The following is a 25,504-nucleotide window of genomic DNA, read 5'->3' as shown; positions in this document are numbered from 1 at the left end:
GTGAGATGGGAAAATGGAGGTTAGGAGAGACAGTTGGGTTGGATAATTGAATATAGGGGATCTGAGGAGATCACCAAATGAAATAGGAGAAATAGAGAAGAGACTGTGGTCCTGGTAAATGACTTGGAGTTATGCATGGTAAGTGGATGTGACCTGGATGAAGATCCAGCAAAGGAAACGGAGGATGGTCAGACAGGTAGGAGAATGTTTGATATTTTATAAAATTGAAAGATTATGAGTTAAACATTTTGAAATTATGTATCATGTTTGAGTAATGATTTATCATATTAACACTCAAATAATCCAACATATTTTTGTTGTAATCTAAAGAAAAACAAATCTAATTTTTAAAATGTTAAGTTCCAGAGAACTAAACAAATACTTATTCATGGGAGGAAAAACATCTATAGAATGAAGTTTTTAGAAGATCTAGTGGGGCAGCTAGGTGGTGCAGTGGATAAAACACTGGCCCTGGATTCAGGAAGACCTGAGTTCAAATTTGACCTCAGACAATTGACACTTACGAGCTGTGTGACCCCGGGCAAGTCACTTAACCCTCATTGCCCCCCCACCCCAAATCTACTTTTGAAGAAGATCTAGTACTACTCCTAATCAATTGATACTTTTTATGGTCAGAAGAATCTATGATTTCTGTATAATAATTAGTCCTCAAAATAGTATGATAAATGATTCCTCACTGACTACACATAATGTTATATTTAATATTATAATCCGATAATACCTTTTGGTGCCTTAATTAGCACACTGCTTCATAAAGCTAGGTTTGGACAAATAGCCTACCGAGCACAAATCAATTTCTTAGTGAAAACAACTCATCAAAAACCATCCCATAGGCTCAAAACAATTACTTTTAGAGCTTATATTGTTTACTGTAATACTACCAAGTTTCTTATACTTTACCACCTGAAGTTTCCAGGTAGGAACTGGAATATCTGACCCAATTTTATTCCTATATTTCACTCACAGAATATTGTATTTATTTTAAACTCCCCCAATTATTTTAGTTCATTCCTGGGTTGTTTTAGGACACTGGATTAGGTCTATAATCCTCCTGTAAAGAACAGTCCAGACATAAAGCCCTTAGGGAAGATTAAGCACCTTTTTAGGCAATTTTTTATTTGTATTTTATGTAAGATCATACTAACATTAGGCTATCTTCTTGGATGAGAACCTAGCAGACCAGAACTAGCCTTGTCTTTGGAGCTAAGTAAGATGGTATTACCTTTGCTCATTTTATCTAGCATTCACCAAAAAAAATAATAATAATACATTGTGTCTGGGTACGAGCCATCTAATATAGATTGGCTGTATGAGTGGATGAATAGATTTCTGGTCCAGGAGTTGGCCTAGCCTTTCTCTGGAGACCCTGTGATTTCTGCCATTGCGAAAAGTAGGAGAGCCTTGACTTCCCTCTAATAACCTAGTGGCAGAAAGGGAGTATCCAGAAAAGCTGTAGTTGGGCAATCTCCTTTTCCTTTATGATTCTATTCAAGCATTTTACAAGGCTAAAAAAAATCAACATTCTGAGAAGTAGAAAAAGGCATTTTGAGTGGTAAATGAATTATTACTGTATTTTTTCAATTAATAAGGAAGATATATTGATTACAAAAAGGATTTCCTCACTAAATGAAAAACAGTAAGTAATTTCTAAGTATTACTAAAACTAACTTCTATAAAGGCATACCGTTCCTCAAAGCAATACAATAACTTCCTAAAATATAGAATTATAATATTGGATAAGGGCATCTATTATATCTATATATTTTGAACTTTATGTCAATTGCATACAAGTATCTCTAATTAATGCAAAAAACCATCCATGATTTGTTTCAAGACAGGAAAAAAGACCTCTCATTGGCATGAGATTAATTATTGAATCACTCTGAAAAATATACATGATCAGTTGATTGTTGGTCCAGCTTAAAGCATGTGTAAAATAAATAAGAATCATATGATAATAAGAACCTATATAACTTTGGACAAGTTTGTAACTTCTCCGGGAATATGACTGAGAATTTATTCATCTCTAAGATCTCCTTTATAACTAATTCTTAATTGTATATACATGAATATGTATGTATAAATTACACTCATGTACAAGCATACAAATACATACGTCCCAACTTTTTTGTGTCTATGTAGAAATACAATGGATCACAGGATCTTCTTGAGTAGGAAGTTGCCAAAGAGGCCATTTTGCAGGTGAGAAAACTGAGACCCATAGAGGATAAATAATTTGATCTGACAGATAAATAATAGGCTGTATCCAGAGTTGAATAAGAGAAGATAAGCTGGTTTACATTTTGGAAACTGATAGAGCTCTTGTTATTATGATCTTGAACTGCATGCTGTCACAAAATATCATTTAATACCAATAGTCTCCCAGTGATTCAATATGCTTGTAAATCTTGAAAGAGCACAAGCTCAGAAAAATTAAAATTTTAGATGACTAAAATGCAGTGGAAAACACATGAAGGATATCAACAGACTTAAGGATATTGCTGCTAAAATTGTTTACAAGAAACATATGTCCAGAAAAGTAGGTAGATGAGCCATGTATCAAGAGTGGAAGAAAAGATACAGAAAAATCCATTGCAGTAACCTAATATTTGATAAACCTAAGAACACAAAATCCTGGCATAAGAATCCATCTATGCAGCAAGAACTGATGAGAAAACTCAAAAGCAGTTGGAAAAAAATTAGATGCAAGACACCACATTATATCATATACCACAAAAAGTTCTAAATGGAAACTTGACATAAATATAAAATGCTATTATCAGCTTTATAGTTAAAGGGAAAATTTCTTAAGAAAAGGTAGAAGTTAACCTAAAACACTACTACTACTGATGCTGCTGCTTCTGATAATAATAATAATTTTAACAAATCGTTGACTCCAGGAAAAAAAAGGGACACTGGAAGGGAGGTAATAAATTATGAAACACATTCTTCTACTTTACAATTTTCTTCCTCAGGGAAGAGGTGGAGAAGAGAGATAGCAAAGCATGAAATGAAATGTCAAGCCAGATGGGCAAGCAACTGCTTGTTCTAAAATTTATTAAAATTTATTAAGTGCCTACTATGTGCCGCTAGTTCTGAAACTATTAGGGGAGGTGTGCTGGAACCAATTCGGACCAATAATTGTTAGATTTTGAATGTGAACAATTAAAATGAGCAAATGGTAATACTCAAGGCTTGATTTATTGTTTTGTTGATTATCTAGACTTAAGAAAGTGTTTGAGAAAATGTTAATAAGTTTTGGGGAATGCTGGTGAGATTTAGTAGGACCTCTGTGAAACAATTACCACAGTGTTGTGGTTGTGCTGATGACAACTTTAAATTCATTTCTAAAGGGAATTTATAGGATTTTCTATAAGTGTTTTGTCTATTTTCTGTTATCTTTATGTTTGTAGTTATCAATTATTCCTTGATAACTTTTTGCTCTTGGCTCCTTTACATTGTCACATATTCTAAGGGTTTGGGGTTTGTTTTATTAGAAACGCAGCTAACAGCTCGAATAGTGTCGCACAGCTCAAGTGCTAGCAGCTCGCATCTCGAAGAATCCAAGCAGGCAGCAGAGTGTGGGTGAAAGCTTTTTTATTCATCTTCATGAAGATGGGCACTCTTCTGAATGTGCTGGAGAATTCACCTGAAGTGAGGTCCTGCATCATTATTTATACCCACCAAGGGTCCCTCTCGACCAATCCATTATAGAAACAACCAATCACAGCCTCCCCACCCCCAAACATGGTAACTGTAATGACCAATCAGATTGAGATACTAGGCCTTTACCTTATTCTGGGCAAGAATGTCCATTGATTACTAGAACAGTGCTGTGTTAACATACATAAATATACATAACTTTTCAAGAAACAAAACTTAAGTGGGGGCATCGGAGTCATCTCAGCCACCTCAAGGGAAACTCTCAGCTAAGGTTCCCATAGAGCACAGGCCCTGTTCCAAGCCCTGCTCAGGCTTAAGTCCTAGGGGCCTTGGTTTCTCATTCTTGTCTGCTAGATGGCCCCCTGCTGGGAATTCGGGGGGGGGGGGCGGACAAGGTTGCGCAGCTTGAAACTAAACACTCTCTGAGAACAGTCCAAATTATAGTCTTTTCACTCAGTTTGAAAGGATAAAATTCTTTTCCCAGGGTCAACCCTATGATCAGATGGGCTCTATGTGAGTCTGGATGTCCTGGTAACCTTGCACCACGGGTCACATGTGTTTATGTTGCTCCCCCCAATAGAGAAAGAACGGTTTTATTTTCTTTGTTTTCTTAGCACCAAGAAGAATTCTTGGAATGGAGTAGGTACTTAGTAAATGCTCACTGCTTAATGAATCCTTACCAGTTAACTTTCTCTGCACTGACAAAAAGACAAATAGCTCACTTTAGATGTCATGGTGGGTAGACCACTGGGCCTGAAGACATCTGAGTTCAAATCCAGCCTCGGACATTTCAGTAGCTCTCTCTAGCAACCCTGTCCAAGTCACTTGACTCCTGTTTACCTCATTGAATAGGAGCTATATACTTATTCCCTTCCTTTCTTTAACTGAATTCTTTATCTGTCCTCGAAAGATACACAGACTAATAGCTGATGTTCTTGAAGTATGAAGAGCATCCTTCTCTGAGTGAGGAATTTTTTTAACAAAAAGATTTGAATGAAAACCAATGTATGTACTGGTAATACAGAAAGGATCCTCTTTTCCTTCTTTTGTTCCTCTTCCTCTTTCTCTTCTCCTTTTTCTCCTCCTACTTCTCCCCTTCCATAGATAGTAAGAAGAAAAATATGTTACTTTAAATTATATATTTTTAAGAACTATGGCATTCAGAGAAAAGATACTAATTTATTTTTATTAAAGCACGGACACTTTTTGTAGTAATAATTTCATAGAATGGTGGACCAAAGTGTCTTGCTTTTAAATGCAAATTCTGACAGATTATATTTATAAATATGGTGAAATTATCATAAAATCATAGATTTGGAATTGGAAGGGACCTTAGAGAACAACACCTCATTTTATTTTTGAGAACACTGGGACCCAAACAGATGAAGTGACCTTTGCCCACTGTTATGTTAGTAGTACATAGAAAGGACAGGATTTTAACCCAGGTTCTTTGTATCTAAATCCTACTAGTTGGGGCAGTTAGGTGGTGCAGTGGACAAAGCACCAGCTCTGGATTCAACAGGACCTGAGTTCAAATCCAGCCTGAGACACTTGACACTTACTAGCTGTGTGACCCTGGGCAAGTCACTTAACTCCAGTTGCCTCCCTCCACGCACCCCCCCCCAAAAAAAATCCTACCAGCACACATACACTGTACCATGTTGCCTAAATTAGACCGTGCCATATTTATGTTTTAACCTGCCCCAATTCATTGCCTTATACTTACACTTATACATGTTATATTTTTTAAAATTTGTATGAAAATATTAACACTTTCAAATCCCAGGGGGAAATCCAGATTGGATGGGCCTCTATAAGAAAAAAAAAAAGCTGGTGGGTCAGAGAAATGTCTATAGGCCTTTTTGTATATAATTGTACCAACAGCCTCACTGGCAGCTATTTGCTTCTTAGCATTTCCCTGGTCTTCATCCTGGCCTTTTCTCAGTGCCTTTTTGGTTTGTCCTATTTTCTGTTTATGTGTGACCTCAACACATCCTATTTTCCCCATGGTAACTTATATTTCAACTTGGATGTCTATCTTCTTTCTTTATGTATGCCCCTCTTCCTTTCCTGACTCTCAGGCCAGCTTGTTTGCAATAATGAACTATAATATAGAAGAAGCTGTAATTATTTCATAAACTACTATTTCATAGTAGTAAGATCATTCACTGGGAGACAGGAAGATATGATATACTCTCAGGGAAAAAAGATATTAAATTTTAAGAAACTATAGCATCACTTTATGTTATTTTTCTGACTCAGGCCCTAGTTCATTGGCTTTTGCAAGAGTAGATTCATATTATCTGTTGTTGTGGGAATTCTTTTGTAATTTCTGTCTATAAGAAAATTTCAATTAAACTGACAATTATCTTTCTAGTACTCACTGTTTATCTCTGGTACTCCCTCACGTACCCCTTCTCTCTTTCTCTTTCCCCCTTCTCGTATTTTCCTTGACATATTTGGCATTTCAAATCAAGTTAAAGCCTTTGGGAATAACACATCTGCAAGTTTCATCCAATTATATAATGGGTAGGGTCAAGTCCATGATTTCATTAGAAAGAACTCTCCAGATGAGGGAAAATAGAGCAGTGGATAAAGCAGTGGCCTTGTATTCAGGCAGACTTATGTTCAAATCTGGCCTTTGACACTGGCTGTTTGAACCTACACAAGTCACTTAAATTCTTTATGCCTCAGTTCCTCATCTGTAAAATGAGGATAAGAATAGATATCGGGGTGGGGCGGGGGGCAGCTAGGTGGCTCAGTCGATAAAGCACCAGCACTGGAGTCAGGAGGACCTGGGTTCAAATCCAGCCTCAGACACTTGATACTAGCTGTGTGACCCTGTGCAGGCCACTTAACCCTCACTGTTTGGCAAAAACAAACAAACAAAAAAAATAAAACAAACAAAAAAAAAGTATTAAAAAAATAATAGATTTAAGTCCCAGCATTGCCGTGAGAATAAAATGAGATATTTGTAATGTGTTTTGCAAACCATAAAGACCTATATAAATGCTAACTTATTATTATAATGCAGGTCAGCCCTTCTCTGAAATGCATAATCTTAAACAGTTGCCAAAAAAACTAGGATATTAAATAACTTCCCTGGATTCATATAGGCAGCATATGGCAAAGGTGCAGCTTGAACCCAGGACTTCCTGAACACTAGGCTAGCTCTCTATCCATTACATCATATCAGGAAACATGGTCAAGTAATTCTGGTATAAACAAAAATTTAACAATGATTCTAGAAAGCTCTGCATTTGGTGTAGGTTTCTGCAAAGAATGCTCTTCCCTTGGTCACTGTAGAAATGCCTTATAACCCCAAATAGTAGATAATGTATGTATTGAAACAGATAAATATATATTTCTTAAGCTTGAACTCTCTACCATTAACTTCTAGTATCAAAACCTACCTAGTCCATAATTTTACAGGAGAGAAAATGGATGCTTAGAAGGGTTGCAAGAATCTGATTTCTGGGGTCCTTTTTGATCATGGTCCTGCATAGACAGCAAGTACTAAGTTGGGCCTAACAAACAAGCAATCACATTTATGTCAAATGATCCGGTGCCAGACTTAATTACCAATGTCAATAACTCAGCAGTCAGCAGCTTTCTCTTGTTTTCATTGTGTAAACAGCTATGCAGAAAGCTAAGCATTTAGCATTTAGCAGTGATGAGAAGTGATCAGTGATTTGCAACTGAGATGCCTCTGAGAGAAAAAAAATAATATTTTAAAGTTTTGGAATGAAAATCATTTTTTGTCATTACATTTTTTAAAACCAGGTACAATGGGAAAAAATACCTAGTCTCTTCTAAAATCAGCCATATAGTATAAGCCTCTTATCACAAATGATGTTATAATGAAGACAGACCAAGCAATATTTTCATCTCTGGGCACTGTTTTCTTGTTTCATGTTTGGGGCTTATTAGTTTTAACATAATCTTAACAAAGCCTGTGATGGCCAACTTATGATCTGGATATAATCCACACAGAAATTTGAAGCATGGTCCTACAATCCTTAACTAGAAAGAGAGGAAGAGAGGGAGAAAGGGAGAGAGGGAGAAGGGGGGAGGAAGAGGAGGAGGAGAAGAAGGAGGAGGAGGAGAGGGGGGAGAGGGAGAGAGGGAGAGGGAGAGAGAGAGAGAGAGAGAGAGAGAGAGAGAGAGAGAGAGAGAGAGAGAGAGAGAGAGAGAGATTGGTTGATTGATTTATTCAGTAGTGTGCTGAAGTCAGGGAATACCTGATATCAAATCTGGCTCCCCCTACTTATTAGATGTGTGAGTTTCCTATATGACTATATGAATGTTTTTTATCTCTCTCTCTCTCTCTCTCTCTCTCTCTCTCTCTGTTTCTCTCAGTCTCTCTGTCTCTCCCTCCCTCCTATCCTCCTTCCCTCCTCCTTCCTCTCTTCCCATCCTTCACTTCCTTCTCTCCCTCTCTTCTTCTCCCCCCTTTCCCCCTCCTTCCCATCCTCCTTTCTCTATTTACATATAAAATAACAATAACAATGTGTTAAGTTAAAATTAAAGTAACTTTCATAAGCTATGTTGGTAGCAGGAGGAGGACTAACAAAATCCATTTTTCATTCTCAACTTCCCAAAGAAACAGTTATAAAAACCCATAGATAAGGAAATTATGACATTCAATGTGTCAAAGATTTGTCCAGTAATATTTTGACTGAGTCTGTTGTTTGTTGAATGGATTTTGTATCAAAATGTTGAAGAGCACTTGATATTTTTATTGCTTTTTCCCAACAGTTAAAAATCAAATGTTGTGGGGTTTTGTTTAGTTTTGTTTTCTCTCTATGGGGAGAGGATAGAATTTGTTTTCCTTTAAGCTGTTTACTTATCTGAGCAGTCATTCATAACTCTTCTTTTTGGGGGAAAGGAAGGATTTTTTACAGAATTGCAGACTAAGTACCTTTTGGACTGGTATTGAAACAAGGAATCTGCTCCTTAAAACAGAATTATAAAAGATAAAATTTTGATGCCCTTGTGCAAGGGGTTAAGGACATGTGTGGCTAGTATGTGAATGATGCTTACAAAGTTCATACAAAGTTCAGCTTTGTCAGAAGACTATAAACATATCCTAAACCTATGCTAAGTATGTGAACATTTACAGCTGTCATCAAGGTATATAAACACTTTATAGGTTTCTACGTAGAGGAATGAGATGAATAATTTTAACAGTTTTTCTTCATGCTGTCAACTATGAAATTGTCCTTTTATGTATCTAGTATCTTCCTACCGGTGGAAAGACATTTATATACAAATTTCAGGAATCACTTCTTTGTGCTGAAGGTAATTTATAGAAAACTATAGAATAAATCTTCCCAGCACACAGCAGGGCATTTCTTTGTGCAAACCAAGGTACATGACTATCATTTAGTGAGACAATGTATTTTGAGCTTTTTATAAGCTATAATAAAAAGAGCATGTTTTCAAATATTCTCCTTTTATTTTTCTTTTGTATCTGCATCCTGCAGTGACTGGAATTCTCTTTGATGATATTTTTTCTGCATTTCACCTGTTCCTGCTATTAATAGCCACACATCATTTCTCTCATAATTGTTCTGATACATGTTATGAACCTCTCCTATTATTCTTGTCACCCTATCTCGTGATGAGTTGCAAATGTGGTAACTAAGAATAAAGGAGCTTTTTTTGTTTTTTGTTTTTCCAAAATGGGATCTCAGGCACAAAGTTTATCAAATTCAGTCAGACATTCTTCATACTTTACCTTCTCCCTATATGGACATACTGGGTTAGCATAAATTTTTGAAGGGATTCCTGCTGAGTTTTCAGTGGACTGAGGATGAGGCAGGATGAAGGTGATTTCCTTTTCTTGGCAATAGCTCATAGCATATATTTGATCATTTTGTTAACAGTAATACCTTTCATTTTATATAGCACTTTTATTGTTCAAAGTGTTTCATGTATTTTCTTATCTCACTTGATACCCTATAACAATGATATGAGGTCAGTAGATCCAGTATTATACCCATTATGTAGATTTTTAAACTAACACCCAGAAGTAGCATGGCATTTTGAAATCTGATTCTATAGATTATGATTATCTGTGTGACCTTGAACAAGAAGTTTAAACTTCTTAGGCCTCAGTTCCCTCAGACCCTAGTAGGAGCCATCCCTCCCTCCTTTTTAGTGTTTAATTCTTTATAACTCAGCATCTAGTCTGCTTATTAGGAATAACAGATTAAACAACTATTTACTAAGCAGTAGTTTTATTTCCTATGTCATAGTAAAATAATTTACCAAAACCAAATTATGCTTCCTGCTATAACTGCTGTATTTCTTTCACAGCAAATTAATAACTTCACTTGGACTGGGGATAAGAATTGAAAGGAGTCTACTATACTAATTGAAATATGATATTGTGAGAGTCTGGTACACAATAAAGAGGGAGGCCCTGTAGTGCAACAAAAAGAATGTTAGATTTAGAGTCAGAGAAGTAGAATTGAAATCCCATTTCTGCCACTTAACCAACAATGAGACCAGTCCCTTAATCTTTCTGGAACTGTTTTTCCTAATATGCAAAATAAGGGGGCTTAGACTAGATGACTTCTGGAGTGCCATTCTGTGAAATGCAATGCAAGAGGTATTATGAAGGAAGAATGGACAAGGTTTGGTGACTGATTATTTATCAAATGACAGGAGGAAAGAGGGAAACAAATATGAACTGATAGTTTCTAACCAAGGCAACTGGGAAAATGATCATTTAATAAAAATAAGTAAATGTCAAGAAGAAGTTGGATTAAATTAAATTCAACAACCATTTGTTAAGCATCTACTGTGTACAAGAAAAGATACTGTGGTACTATTCTGGGCACTGGGGATAGAAAGACCTAGTGACAAACATACTTGGCTGTTATGGAACTGACATTCTATTGAGGGACATAACATATAAACATATATGGAATTACAAGTTGATCTGAGAAGGGAAAAAAGACTGTGTTTCTACCAGAAGTGACCTGTGAGCTGAGCCTTGAAAGAAACCACACATTCTAAGAGGCAAAAGGGAGGAGGGAGTATATTCTAGACATGGGGGAAGGCTGAATTTGAGGAACTTGTTAGATTTCTATTCCTAACAACACCAGCCTAACCACAATTCCTATTATCCCTTATTATTTTCCTTTGTTTTTACCTGACTTGGAGAACTACATCTTAATATCCACTGTGTTGGGATTTGAATGTTTCTCTTTACTGCTCATTTCTTTATTCTCCACAAAGAAGGAGTTAGGGAAGAAATCTGGTTCAAGTTTCTTGGCTACCTAGTACAATCAATTGTCAAGAAACATCTCTTGGGCAGCTAGGTGGCGCAGTGGATGGAGCATCAACCCTGGAGTCAGGAGTACCTGAGTTCAAATCTGGCCTCAGATACTTAACACTTACTAGCTGTGTGACCCTGAGCAAGTCACTTAACCCCAGTTGCCTCACTAAAAAAAAAAAAAAAGAAACATCTTTTATTGGAGAATAGTTATATATTGCCATGTTAGACCAACACCTCAGTAATATCCTTTACATCCCAGGATCCTATCTGTTAGATTACAAGGTTATTCTTTCACGTGATATTTTGCCTATAAACATGAGAAAAATATTACATATGTATGGTTGCTATTAGAAAGGATTCATGTTTTTATTATATGTTTTCTGCATGAACTACTCTATTCTACTGCATTTATTGTGATTTTTGTCCAGAAATGGGAAAAGATGTTTAAGTTCCCAACTGGCCATTGGAAAAATCTCTCTCTTTTTAGAAGCTCTACTTTATAGAATCAGCACAGGCATTTGGAAAAACTTATCATATCACCATATGTACATTAATAGTTACCACTAGTTTAAACTAATGGACTTACTGAAGTTTTATTTGTCTCTGGGGAATTTTTTTTTCATTTTTCCAAGTTTTATTGATGGTCTTTTAAAAAATATTTCTGTTATTTCATGTTGTCTTCTAGACTTGAGCAATAAACTGCCCCCCATAATAAGTAAGCATAATCAAGCAATATGAATCCAAATGGTGGCCATGTCTAATAGCATATACCGTGTTCTACACCTATTGTCTTCCATGTTAATGATGAAAACAGGAAGACATAATTCATTTGTCAGGATCTGAAGTCATGACTAGTAACTTCAATGACAAGAATTTGAACCTTTCAGTGTTTTCTTTATATTATTTAGTAATTGTGCCAGTTGATCAACTGTTTTTATTTATTTTCCTCTATCAATCTTCCCCCAAAAAACCCCAAATCTTTATATCCATCATTTATTATGGTGTAATAATATTCATTATATTCTTTTGGGGGGGGGAGATGGGGAAATGAGGGCTAAGTGACTTGCCCAGGGTTACACAACTATAAGTGTCAAGTGTCTGAGTTTGGATTTGAATTCAAGTCCTCCTGAATTCAGGGACTGTGCTTTATCCACTGAACCACACTCATTATATTCTTATATCACAGTTTGTTCAACTACTTTCCAACTGATTTACAATCACATTCCTTTCATTTTTTTCTACTAAAAATGGCTAGAAATATTTCTACATAAACAAAGAATTTCCCTCTGTCTTAATCCAAGAATATTCTATGCCAAGTCCTAGTATCAGTGTGTCAAACTATATATACAGCTGCCGTCAAGTATTTAAAGGACAATATTGAAATGGTTTATCAATATTATTTTATTTTTGCATCTCTGTCACTTCCCAGTGGTTTCCTCCCCAACCACCCCCTAGCACTCACTTTGAATAAGAGAAGCAAAACAAATCAACACAGTTGCTACCTCTGAAAATACATGCTTCACTCTGCACCTATACTATATCATATCTCTGCTAAGATACAGGAGACAAGTTTGACTGTTGGTTAGTCATGATTGGTTACTGCTTTAATCAAGTTTCTGAGGTATTTAAATATTGCTTTTCTTTATCTGGGAGGGAACATCCTATAAAATGCTCTGTACCTGTGCATATGTCTTCTCAAGTTTCTCTGAATTCCTTTTCATAATTTAAAGAACTAGAATGTGAAAATGGATTTGAATTCTTGCAGAGAGAACAACTAGGAGCAATAGGTGGGAATTACCACTCTCAGTTCTGTCTTCATAGCAGAAGGAAAACAACTCTATTGCCTCCCGTCTCCCAACTCAGAATATCATTTCTTCCCTCACCTACCCCTAAAGTCTTGTCTTTCTAAGGGGGCAGCTAGGTGGCACAGTGGATAGAGCACTGGCCCTGGATTCAATAGGACCTGAGTTCAAATTTGGCCTTAAACACTTGACACTTACTAGCTGAGTGACCCTGGGCAAGTCACTTAACCTTCATTGCCCTGCCCCCCTCCCCAAAAAAAGGTCTTGTCTTTCTAACATCCTTTCTAATTTTAATATTCTCTTATTTCATACTTATTTAATTCTGAGGTATTATCAGACTGTTACAAAAAATTATATATAGGGACTTATTTGTCATTAATAATTATATATTTTTAAATTTGGGAAACAAACTTTTTTTTGTTTTTTTGTTTTGTTTGTTTGTTTTTTGCAGGGCAATGAAGGTTAAGTGATTTGCCCAGGGTCACACAGCTAGTAAGTGTCAAGTGTCTGAGGTTAGATTTGAACTCAGGTTCTCCTAAATCCAGGGCCAGTGCTTTATCCACTGTGCCACCTACCTGCCCTCAAAACGTAAACTTTTAAAAGATTAATTGTATTAAAGAAACTGAACAGAGATTTAAAATTACTTGTTGGAAAAATAACTGGATATGGAGTTAGGACACCTGGGTTCAAATCCTAGGTCTTCCATTTCCTAGCTGTATGACCTTAAGTCACTTCTCTGAGCTTTAGTTTCTTCATCTGTAAAATGGAAACAACAATTAGAACAATAATAATAATGGTGGTATTACCCATCTCACAGGGTATAGTGAGGATCAAGTGGGGGGTAACAATGAACCAATAGATGTAAAACATCTATTTGAAATCTTAAAGATGTATAATATTAGTTTTCCTTATTGTTACTGCTGAAGCAAGCCAGATTTTTTAAAAAGAGGAGATAGAATTAAAATATTCGTATTTTGGCTATAGGTACCATTTTCTGACATCCATTTAAATGAGGTCTTCTAATATTTAAAAATTTAATTACTATTTAAATTTTATAATAAAAATAAATCATGTGGATGTAATCCTATATACACACATATATATATAAATCATTTGCTAAGATAAGAGAGTGCCCTCCAAAGAATGACAATTTAATAATATGTAACTCATAGGAAATTGTGTCCAGCTGCAAACATTTCTCCTCCTAACCTATCTCTGATCTGCTCTTTGTGCTTATCTCTAGTCCATTCCTTAAGATATAAAGAATTAAATGTCTTAAAGAAGACTATTTTGACTACCTTGAAATAAATGCCATGAAAACATATAAACTTTAATGGGGAAATAATTATTAGAAAATTCATGAACTGGAATTATATTTACATATTTATTATCAACCATAGGTATTTACATATCTAAATGAATCAGTTTATCTTATTCATGAGGCAGCTTTGTGATGAATAGATTGAAAGTAGGACTCAAAGATAGGAAGATCAGTGGCTCCCTGTTACCTCCTTGATCAAATATAAATCCTGCCTCAGACATTTACTAGCTTTTTCATCCTGAACAAGTCATTTAACTTTTTTCTGCTTTATTTTCCTCATCTGTAAAATGGGGAAAATAATAGTATGGAACTCACAGGAATGTTGTACAAATCAAATGAAATAATCTATTTAAAGTGATCTGTAAATTTTATAATGCTATATACATGCTAGCTTTTATTATTAATTATTTTCCAATAAAATGAGAAGTAATTTGATTTCACATATATATGGAGTAAATATTATATCATTTTCTTAGTGGGGCTACTCCTTAGTCAACATTTTTGGAGCATGACAGTTTTTTTTTTTTATAAAGGTGGCTGGCATTTGCAAATGATTGTCCTTCCCCATAGTACCATAAGCAGAACCTTCAAAAAATTTGCTGCTAGATTTTACCTTTATAGCACCCCCTAAGACTGACACATGCATAAATACATTAATTTTGAAGAGGTTGGAACTGGAAGCTATCAGATAAGATTTCTTTCTTCTTAATTGCCCATACCTAGGCTATGAATTTAGATTCAGACATCATCAAAAATTGGTGGTTCAGTTTTGTTTGTTTTGTTTGTTTTTCAGGGCAATGAGGGTTAAGTGACTTGCCCATCATCACACAGATAGTAAATGTCAAGTGTCTGAGGCTGTATTTGAACTTAGGTCCTCTTGAATCCAGGGCCAGTGCTTTATCCACTGAGCCACCTAGCTGCCCTGGTTGTTCAGTTTTAATGTAGACTTACTACCTAGCTACCTGTGGACTAGGAAAATGCCCAGAAAAGTCCATTGACATATCACAAAGTTATTGAAATAATAACTGAATATTTTCACGGTATCTAATTCCAACCTATGTGTATAGATACCTGTATATGACATTGTCTTTTTTAAAAAATGTATTTTATTTTATTTTCCATTTTTATGTAAAGATAGTTTTCAACATTCATTAATTTTTAAGATTTTGAGTTCCAAATTTTTCTTCCCACACCCTTCCCTCCCCACTCCTAAAGATCATAATCAATCTGATATAGGTTATGCAATACAATCATGTTAAACATATTTCCACAATGGTCATGTTGTGAGAGAAGAATCAGAACAAAAAGGGAAAACCACAAGAAAGAAGAAAACAACAAACGTGAAAATAGTATGCTTCAATCTGCATTCAGACTCCATAGTTCTTTTTCTGGATGTGGAGAGCATTTTCTATCACGAGTTTTTTGGAATTGTCTTTGATCATTGTATTGCTGAGAAGAACTAAGTCTGTCACCATTAATCATCAGGCAATATTGCTGTTACTGTGTGCAATGTCCTGTTGGTTCTGCTCACTTTACTTAGCATCATTTAAAATACCGCCTTGCATGGAATCAGAGCTTAATAAATGCTTGTTGGATTGGAATGGTTTGCATACTATCTATATACATTGTATGACTGTTGATGTCTAAATTCGTGGAGCTTTATTCATTATCCCTCTGATATGTTACCTCAGTTCTTACAGCTTCCAATATTTATTTTTTAAATAGGTAATGGGTTAGGAATCAGAATAGTAGGTGGAAAAGAAATCCCAGGAAATAGTGGAGAAATTGGAGCCTATATTGCCAAGATCCTCCCTGGAGGAAGTGCGGAGCAGACAGGAAAACTAATTGAAGGTAAGAAAAAATCAATTCAGTTAAAATTCCAGAAATGAAGAATTGATGTATAAAGTCTATACATCATTAATTGATATATGAGTTGCAATGGCATATCATTTACTTTGTCTTAGGTATTTATTTACTTAGTTAAATGGTATTTATTCTATTTTGGATTCTTAAAATTTCTCCTGATGATATCACTATATTCTGTTTTCAATTTCATCTTTCCATTTTGGTGGCTTTTTAGACATTTGAAAGTCCTGTTTTATTTTGAAAAATCTAATTATTCCAAGGTGTTTGTGCTTTCTGAATAATTTTCCAAAATAGTTTGGGTTGGGCAATTTACTGATATTTCTGTAAGGACCAAGGAGAAGCAAATTGCTATTAACATTACAACAGACTTATAAATACATGGCAATTTAGGAGCTAAAAAAAAATTGCTAGGTACTTATTGATTCTTTCAGTTTTAGAGAGTAATCTACCTCATTATATCTTAAGAATCTCCAGTTTATGATGAACTTTACAGAATATAATTAATGCTCTATTAAATATGTATTTCTTTTTTTTTTCTTTTTCCTTCTTTTCAGAACAGTTTAGCCAGATTCTGAAAATATTAGGTCTTAATTTCTAGTTGCTACTTTGTAGTAAAATTAGCCTCCTTTTGCACTCATAAAGCACACAGTATATCAGCTTTTAGTTCTCAATAGCAAACATTAGTCATCTCAGCTATTAGATGTTTTTTTTTTACTTTTTTGGTTATTTATTTGCACAATTTTATCTCTGTTATATTTTATGGTTTAATGGAAACTTACTTGTGGTTTTCTTCTAACACTCCTGTTTTTCCTCAAAATAAAAGTTACCATCATCTTAGAAGAATGTATATATTTTAATCCATCTGACTGAACATAATATTGGCTTGTTGCAAAGTGTCAATGAAGGGGATGGCTCCTGTGATGATGGAGATGAACTAGAAACAGTTTTTGTATAAGACTAAATTCTTAACTAGCTGTCAAGCATGTAAGTAGAAAGAGTTAACTGATAGGTTATTAGTAAGCTAGAACATGTGGGCCAAATAAACAAGACCAAGTCTAAACAGTTGAGACAAGTAATCTGAAGTTGTCATTGTTTAATTCTATCACCCTATGGTTTCTTTTTTCCTCCTTTGTTGTTTGAGAATGCAGACTAACTGCATTGGATTAGACCACATGTTAAGGCTTTGTACGCTGTGATCTTTTTCATGTTGACATGGTCTGAAAAGGAATTGATTATAGCATATACATTATAATATAAATCATCCTTAACAGAAGAAATTTGATGGACGCTGTCACTGTACAAGTTCTTATTGCTTTTTTCAGCCTGAGAGATTGCAGAATGAATTCCAACTCGGAGTGCCTAACTGTGAAGAAGTATAATCTATGGAAATGATTTATTTTATGCATAATACTGAGTAGTTAAGATGGAAATATAGTTGGCCATTTCTTATCCCCATTATAGTTTTCAAGAGTACAACAGTTTTCATTTCATTACAGGAAGTATTGATGAAAATTAACTATAGATATTAAGTTGGTCAGTAACTATTCATTAAGTACCTGCTATGTTCCAGGTACTGTGCTAAGTGCTGGGAATATAAAGAGGCAAAAAGACAGTCCTTGCCCTCAACAAACTGACAACTTAATGGGAGAGATAAAGAGTAAACAAATATGTACAAGCAACATATATGTGGGTGTATGTATGTATGTAGACACACAATACATATATATGTATGTGTGTGTAGACATACACTACATGTGTGTATGGAATAATTTACTTAGGAAAAGTACTAGAATTAAGAGGCATTGGAAAAGACTCCTGGTAGAAAGTGAAATTTTAATTAGAACTTGAATGAAGCAAGGAAACCCAGGCAGTAAAAATAAGGAAGGCAAACATTCCAGGCATGGACAGTAGCCAGAAAAAATGCCCAGAGTCAAGAAATGAAGTGTCTTGTTGGCAGAAAACCAAGGAGGCCAGTAGCACTGGTTTGAAGCGTACTTGGAGGTAGAGGGTGGGAGGGCTATAATGTGTAAGAAGACTGAAAAAGTGCAGTGGGTTGGGGAATGGATCTAGATTTTGAATGACAAGGCCAAACAGAGGAGTTTTGTATTTGATCATGGAGGTGATAGGGAGTCATTGGAGTTTATGAAGTTGGGGTGATACGGTCAGACCTGTGCTTTAGGAAAATCACTTGGGTGGCTTAATGGAGAATGGACTGGAGTAAGAAGAGGCTTGAGGCAGTTAAACCCCTGAGCAGACTATGTTGTCTTTTTATATATGGACTACATATGGTCCAGATGTGAGATGCTGAGGTACTGTACCAGGATGATGGAAGTAAGTGTCAGTGGAGACAGGGACATATTGGTGTTGCAAAAGTGAAATCATCATGATGATTAAATTGTTACCATATGAAAATTTCTCTTGGACTTTGTTTCTTTACATATAAAATGAAGGCTTTGGATGGATTATTTGGTGCCATTTTGGAATTTGCCATTTTATTATTAATTGAGCTTATTCTTTTTTGTTTTTTCATTTATTCTTATGTCTTTGTATATAGAATATCTTACATGAAATTATTGAATAAGAATGGTAATGCTTGATGTGTCATATTGTAGAACTTCGTAAAAATGTTTCTATTGTTAAAATAAGAAAAATGCACTCTAGATACATATATGGTTTTATTTTTGCCATTCACTTGTAATGGCTTACATTATCCATCTTCCCTAGACACCATATAAGATTTAAGTAGAGATTATTTTACCATCATATGAATCTAACTTGATTTTGCAGCAGTATCTTTGTGGCATTTCATAAAATAAACCTACTTTATAGGTGTCTTTTTCATCTAGAGTTGGAATCAATCAAAAGTGATAGTGCTTTATTATTGTGAATGTAAAGAATAAGGATTATATATAATTATATACATATATAATATGAGAATTTGAAAAATCAATATTCAAGGTCTCTAGTGTAAATGCTATTTTGTTTCACATCAGAGGCACTTCAGAAAGCACAGGAGCTTCTACCTTGGGCATTTAGCCTCTTGCTAAACCATTAACATTTCTGAAGAAAATTTATACTTGAAGATCATTCCCATTATGTATTTCTTAATGATAATTTCTCACACTATGAGGATGTCACTTTATTTATTTGTCTATTTATAAATTTATTTATTTGCCATTTATTTATTTATTCATTCATTCATTTGTTTATTTGTTTGTGTATTTATTGGGTGCAGATAATGGTGAATCTGATATGAAGATAAGCTTGCCAGCTAAAATCATGCAGTAGACTATTTGCTATCTAAGATACCAAAAAACTCCCAAACTTCACACTTCTAAAAGAGATGTAATGCCAATGCCTAGCACAGTGCCTGGCACAATTTAGGTATTTCATAAATTGCGGATCCATTGATTGATTTACATTGTGAAATGTACTCTGAGTATGGAATTATAGATCTCATAACAAGTAAAAAAGGAAATAAAACCCTAAACTTAAAGAAGGGGGGAGTAAGGAGGCTATATAATTAGAGCTATTTTTTTTATATGATGTTTTTCAGATGGCATATTCTTACATAAAATACTGCACTCAGAACTAATCTTCCAGATTGCGGAACAAAACCTGGTTAGTTCTTTAAGAAAACAAACACATGCGATTGATAGTCAACTTCTAATATATATATATATGTTCACAACAAAGGGAAGAGGAAGAAAAGGAGAGGAAAAGATAGATGTGTCTGTAGCAGGGAAATATGAGAGTTGGAGGAAAGCAAAGAGTTCTTTATCCTTTTCTCATTATCTACCCTTACAGAGAGGAGATAGACAGGAGGTAGGCAGGAGTGTGTATGCATTTATAAGAAGTGGAATTACTTTCCCATGATGCTTTGGGCTCTGGAAACATTGGCAGAAATGGATTAATTAGGGATGGGTCTGAGGAAGAAAGGAAAGACTTCCCATTGATAACTGGGAAAAGGGGAGGCAGAGAGATGTTTGAAAGACAAGGAGTTAGAATTGCCTAAGGCAAGAGAAGAGCTATGGACAGATGGCAGCAGCCTCCTGCAGGACCGTGTTGAAAGGAACAAGCTGGTAAACAGGAGGCAGCAAAGGCTGAGAGCCAAGATAAAGGCAATTCACATGAACTGGAACCAGGAATCATGCTAGCATTGAATCTAGAGACTTCGTGCTCATAAAGGTCTTTGAAGAGTGTTTCCTGAACAGTAAGGGAGAGAGCCAAGGGCTTCCACATAAGGAATGTTGCCTACAAACTTCACTCTAATAAGGTGTGTTTAAGATCAGTTGAGTTGGTAGCCTCAGTTGCTTATAGAGGGAAAAAGGAATACCTCTAAATAAGAACATGAACTAAATTCAGGAGAAATACTGGATAGGGATATAAGCTAAAGAGTGTGGTTATTGAGAAGATTCCAGTTATGAATTTGGGTCTATGTGAGTTCAAAGCTATTTCTTTGAGGCATGGAGTTTCATATTTTAATTCAAATTCTTTAACCCTAGAGATCTTTCATTCTAATGTATGAATTGAATTTATTTTCATTAAACATATATTTATAAGTCATCAATTTGTGAAAATAGATCAATGAATTCCTGTCAAAGATTAATTTTTACACTGCATAATCACTTATGGACACTAAAGTTGTACCAGATAAGGATTTGTTGAAAAGCCTGGAAGGTTTTGTGTGGAAAAGAGAAGCTATGAATAGGGAAGTCATATCACACCTGTCTCTAAATATTTCAAGGGCTTTCATGTGAACAACCTTTTTCTGCTTTGCTCCATGGGGAAGAATTAGGGACAACGAATTGAAGTTGCAAGGAGGCAGATTTAGGTGTCAAATATATTAAAGAGTGAATTTTTGTTTATTTAAATTGGGTTAGATTTCTGTTAGCCAAAGTCTCTTTTACTTCTAAGATTCTATGATTCTGTTATAAATCATTCTAATTTATTATTATATGACCATTAAAATATTCTATCATTTGATTCTACTTGGAATTGTAGTTTATAAAAACGGAAATCTTTTATTTGCTACTTTTCTTTAACTACTAAGTAATGAACATTTTGAAATTATGTATGCATGCAAAAATAGCAGTTCATAAAGTCATTCTAATAGAACCATTCTTTGGGCATGGAAAAAGAAATACCCCTTGTGCTGGTCAGATTGAGGAATGTGGCCCAAGGCATAGGGATTTAGGAAGGCACTGAGAAGAGTTTTTGCTACCAAAAACATGAGGCTTTCACACAATCAACCACTGAACACTATTCTTTTCCTCAAGGCATTGTGGCATTGTGGGTTAGATTGCTATTCTTTGTCTTTCTTCCCACCCCACTACACATGAAGCCATCAAGTTGTTAACTTTTATTGGTTATTTTCTCCTTCAGAGTTGCCCTTAATACTAACTTTAACCTAAGTTTAGCCATATAAAAATTGAAGGTGAGCATATTCTGAACTGATTTTTTTGAAGAATTGATTATATATCCTTAATTTTCTAAAATGAGTCTGATTTTTAATCAAGTTATTAGACTACTATAGTAGTAAGAGAGCTGACAATATAAAAAGCACCTAAGGGGCGGCTAGGTGGCACAGTGGATAAAGCACCGGCCCTGGATTCAGGAGTACCAGAGTTCAAATCTGGCCTCAGACACTTGACTTGACACTTACTAGCTGTGTGACCCTGGGCAAGTCACTTAACCCCCATTGCCCCGCAAAAAACAAAAACAAAACAAATAAAAAGCACCTAGAAGTCTCTTGAGCACATTGTGCTATGGCCTTGTCATTATAGTCTAAGACATAATGTTTTTAAGTACTTATCTGATGATGAATTTTCAAAAACAAAAATTGCTTATATTCGATGTATGTTTATGGATGAACTATATAAATGATGCTTTTTCACTCTTGATACCAGATTCTGATGTACTTCTGGCAAGCTAGATTATCTTCTAGAGAATTACATGGCAAAACAAAAAAAGGAAAGAAAATGGAAATATCCTAGCATAGCTTTTTATACCTGGAGTTGCTCATACGTTATTGACTAACATTATTTTTCAGCATCTTGCATTTAAAAGAATATTGCATATTGGGGCAACTAGGTGGGTCAGTGGATAGAGCACCGGTCCTGGAGTCAGGAGGACCTGAGTTCAAATCCGGCCTCAGACACTTAACACTTACTAGCTGTGTGACCCTGGGCAAGTCACTTAACCCCAATTGCCTCACCAAAAAAAAAAAAAAAAAAAAGAATATTGCATATTAAATCAGTGCATATGAGAGAGACCTGACTCTGAAACTTACTACTTTCACCACCTCTGAGATGTCACTCTCCACTCTAGTTCTCAGTTTCCTCATTTACAATATGAAGGGATTGGTCTTAGTAACCCCTGAGATACTTCCACCTATAAATCCATGATCCTGAGATTTTCAAAATAATGTGTCCATTTTAAGCCAGAGTAAGTGATAGCATCTTATCTGCTAAGGAAGTTCAAATTCTGCCTCAGCTACTTACTGGCTCTGTAACACTGGACGAGCCAATTAACCAGACAAAGGCTTACTTATTTGTAAAATAAAGATAATACTAGTAGCTACTTATAAGAGTTACTCGTCATCTTCATCAACTTCATTAATGGAGATTTTAGTGAAATACTAGGCCCTCATTTTAAGGCACTTCATACAACAAAGAATGTGTTGTTTGTTTGTTAATTTCATGGCAAGAACAGTGGGACAAAGATTATTTTTTGTTCCATATATGTTTCAAGATTTATGTCAAAAAGTTCTGTATCATAGATAAAAATAGATTAATCATAAGCATTGATCAAGTGCCTGCTATGTACCAGGTCCTGAGCTAGGTAGTGGAGATACAAAGATGTAAAAAATTAGTCACCAGCCTCAAGGACCTTACATGCTTACATTACATCAAGACAAAAATATGCTTTTAATAAATATAAGTTTATGAAAATATATGCAGAGAAAATACAACGTAATTTCTATAGTGAGGCAAGAAGCACTAGCAGCTGGGCTGAGGAGCACAACCTTTAAGTTGGAAGTTGCATGTGAGCTGAGCTTTAGTAAGGAGTTGTCATCTAGCTGCCTAATCATTAGAGGATTGTATTATTAGAGAGCAGTGCATTAAGAAATATATTAATATAAATAAGAAAGTTTTCCATAATGCTGAAAATCTTAAAGCACTGGACATTAGAGAGTGAAGCCCTGTTTGTCTGGAATCCAACTAAGCAGATGCTTCTACAAGAGAGTTTACATTTTTTCTGCTCTCTTTTTTCAGTTAAAAAGAAAAAGGCATACTGGGGCAGTTAGGTGGCGCAGTGGATAGAGCTCCGGCCCTGGAGTCAGGAGTACCTGAGTTCAAATCCAGCCTCAGACACTTAACACTTACTAGCTGTGTGACCCTGGGCATGTCACTTAACCCCAATTGTCTCACAAAAAAAAAAAGGCATACCACAGGAAGACAAGGTGATATGTTGTTATTATTATTATTATTATTATTAGTCACAATCTGCTGTGTTAAGGATATTTTGTACAGTTGTTACAAATTCTGTACAATAGATAATGAAGCTAGGGCAGCTAGGTGGTATTCTGGATAGAGTGCTGGGTCTGGAGTCAGGAAGACTCATCGTCCTGAGGTTAAATCCAAACTCAGACATTTATTAGCTGTATGACCCTGGGAAAGCTATAATACCCCGTTTGCCTCAGTTTCCTCATAGTAAAATGAGCTGGAAGAGGAATGACAGTCCACTATAGTATCTTTGCCAAGAAAACTCCAAATGAGGTCATGAAGAGTCCTACGTAACTGAAAAGACTGAACAACAAATACAACACTATGATAATTTTTTTAATGTCCCTCGTGATTTCTTTTTCCTGTTTACCTTTTTATTAAGCACTATGATAATTAAGGTTCAAAACGAATACCCAAGGCATTCTAATTTTTCTGAGGACTCAAATCATTCTAAAAATATTTGTAGAGCTTTTAAAGGTTTTTTTGTTTTGGGGGCAGCTAGGTGGTGCAGTGGATAAAGCACTGGTCTTGGATTCAGGAGGATCTGAGTTCAAATCTAGCCTCAGACACTTGACACTTACTAGCTGTGTGGCCCTGGGCAAGTCACTTAACCCTCATAGCCCCCCCACACACACACACACACAAAAAAGGGTTTTGTTTTGTTTTTTTAAATTCAGCTAACTAGTCTGTTTCCTGAGCAGAGTGAATAAGAAATGCTTTATGGACAAGTGAGTTTTATAAGCTTACAGTCTCCTACATTTTTCCTACCTTATCAAATAGCATTAAATTTCTTTTAAAACTGAGTAATATGCTTAGTTGAAAATTGTTTCCCTGGTGCATTCCTTAAGCCAAATAACAAAAGGTTAATGTATAGCAATTGCAATGAAGGATGTGGTCCCCTGGAAAATTGATTTGGGTCACAGTTCCAAGTTGCCTGCATCGCAGTCTTCAGAATTGGTAATATTTGATGCAATCATCCAGCTCATTTGCTACAGGTAGTGATTTGGATTACGAAGCCCAAAAGATAATCAGGATCTTTTTCAAAGAAGTTTAAATTTGGAAAGTTATTTCTTTCATAAATATTTATATGTCATGAGTTTAAATGGAATATTTTAAAGAAAGATATATATGACTATAGCTAAAAACAAAGCTATACTCTATTAGACACAATAAAATAATTTTCTCATAACCAAGTGTTGACATGTACAAAATTAGAATTGGAACCTTACTGCTCCAAAGTACTACCATTTAGATCACTCATCCTCTCTGGTTTGCTTCTTTTAAAAAAAAAAATCATGATTTCATGAAAACTTTATTTGAGAAAAGAATTGGAAGGGAGTAGATATGATAAGAACCAAATAACATCACAAAATGGGAGACAATATAGTCTAGCATATAAAAAATACCTGCTACTGATAGGGGAAGAATCTCTCATTCAGCTATTTGTGTTCGGTCAAAGTCTTCGTTAGGGCAAAGGTCATAATTAGGGGGGAAAAAGCAGCAATGATTAGGCATAATTATAATAATAATGAACCATGACATTCAATTGAAATCATTCAATCCTGAACTATTTAAAGAAGTCATCAGAAATCAGAAATGCGGGGGCAACTAGATGGTGCAGTGGACAGAGCACCGGCCTTGGAGTTAGGAGTACCTGAGTTCAAATCTGGCCTCAGACACTTAACACTTACTAGCTGTGTGACCCTGGGCAAGTCACTTAACCCCAATTGCCTCACTAAAAAACAAACAAACAAAAAAAAGAAATCAGAAATGCACATCAGAAATGGCATTGGCACTGAACAAAATATCAAATAGAAGTTACAGTATTATTGTCACAAAAAGAAGAAAGTGAACCAGAGAGTTCCTGATTCTGTAGTGATTTGATTTGTTAAGTAGAGAGAGATGGTGGCCAATGCAACAGCAATTTCAAATGTAAACTCCAACTCCTTTGTATAATCTTACAAAGAACTATGAGGATTATGAGCAGGATCATACCATCATGCCAAGAGAAATAGTGTTAAGTAAAACTACTTTA

General features: G+C 35.3%; 1 protein-coding gene across 1 annotated transcript in view; it reads left to right on the top strand.

Moving 5' to 3' along the window:
• Positions 1 to 25,504, top strand: part of PCLO (piccolo presynaptic cytomatrix protein) — a 591,416-nt gene that overhangs the window by 382,547 nt on the left and 183,365 nt on the right. Inside the window, 1 exon segment of the mRNA XM_043967589.1 lies at positions 15,821 to 15,946. Within this exon segment, the coding sequence (XP_043823524.1) occupies positions 15,821 to 15,946 (126 nt within the window).

The sequence above is a fragment of the Dromiciops gliroides genome, chromosome 5 (genome assembly GCF_019393635.1).
Source record: "Dromiciops gliroides isolate mDroGli1 chromosome 5, mDroGli1.pri, whole genome shotgun sequence".
Lineage (NCBI taxonomy): Eukaryota > Metazoa > Chordata > Mammalia > Microbiotheria > Microbiotheriidae > Dromiciops > Dromiciops gliroides.
Note: the sequence above shows the minus strand (reverse complement) of the source record. Positions and strands in the feature narration are given on the sequence as shown.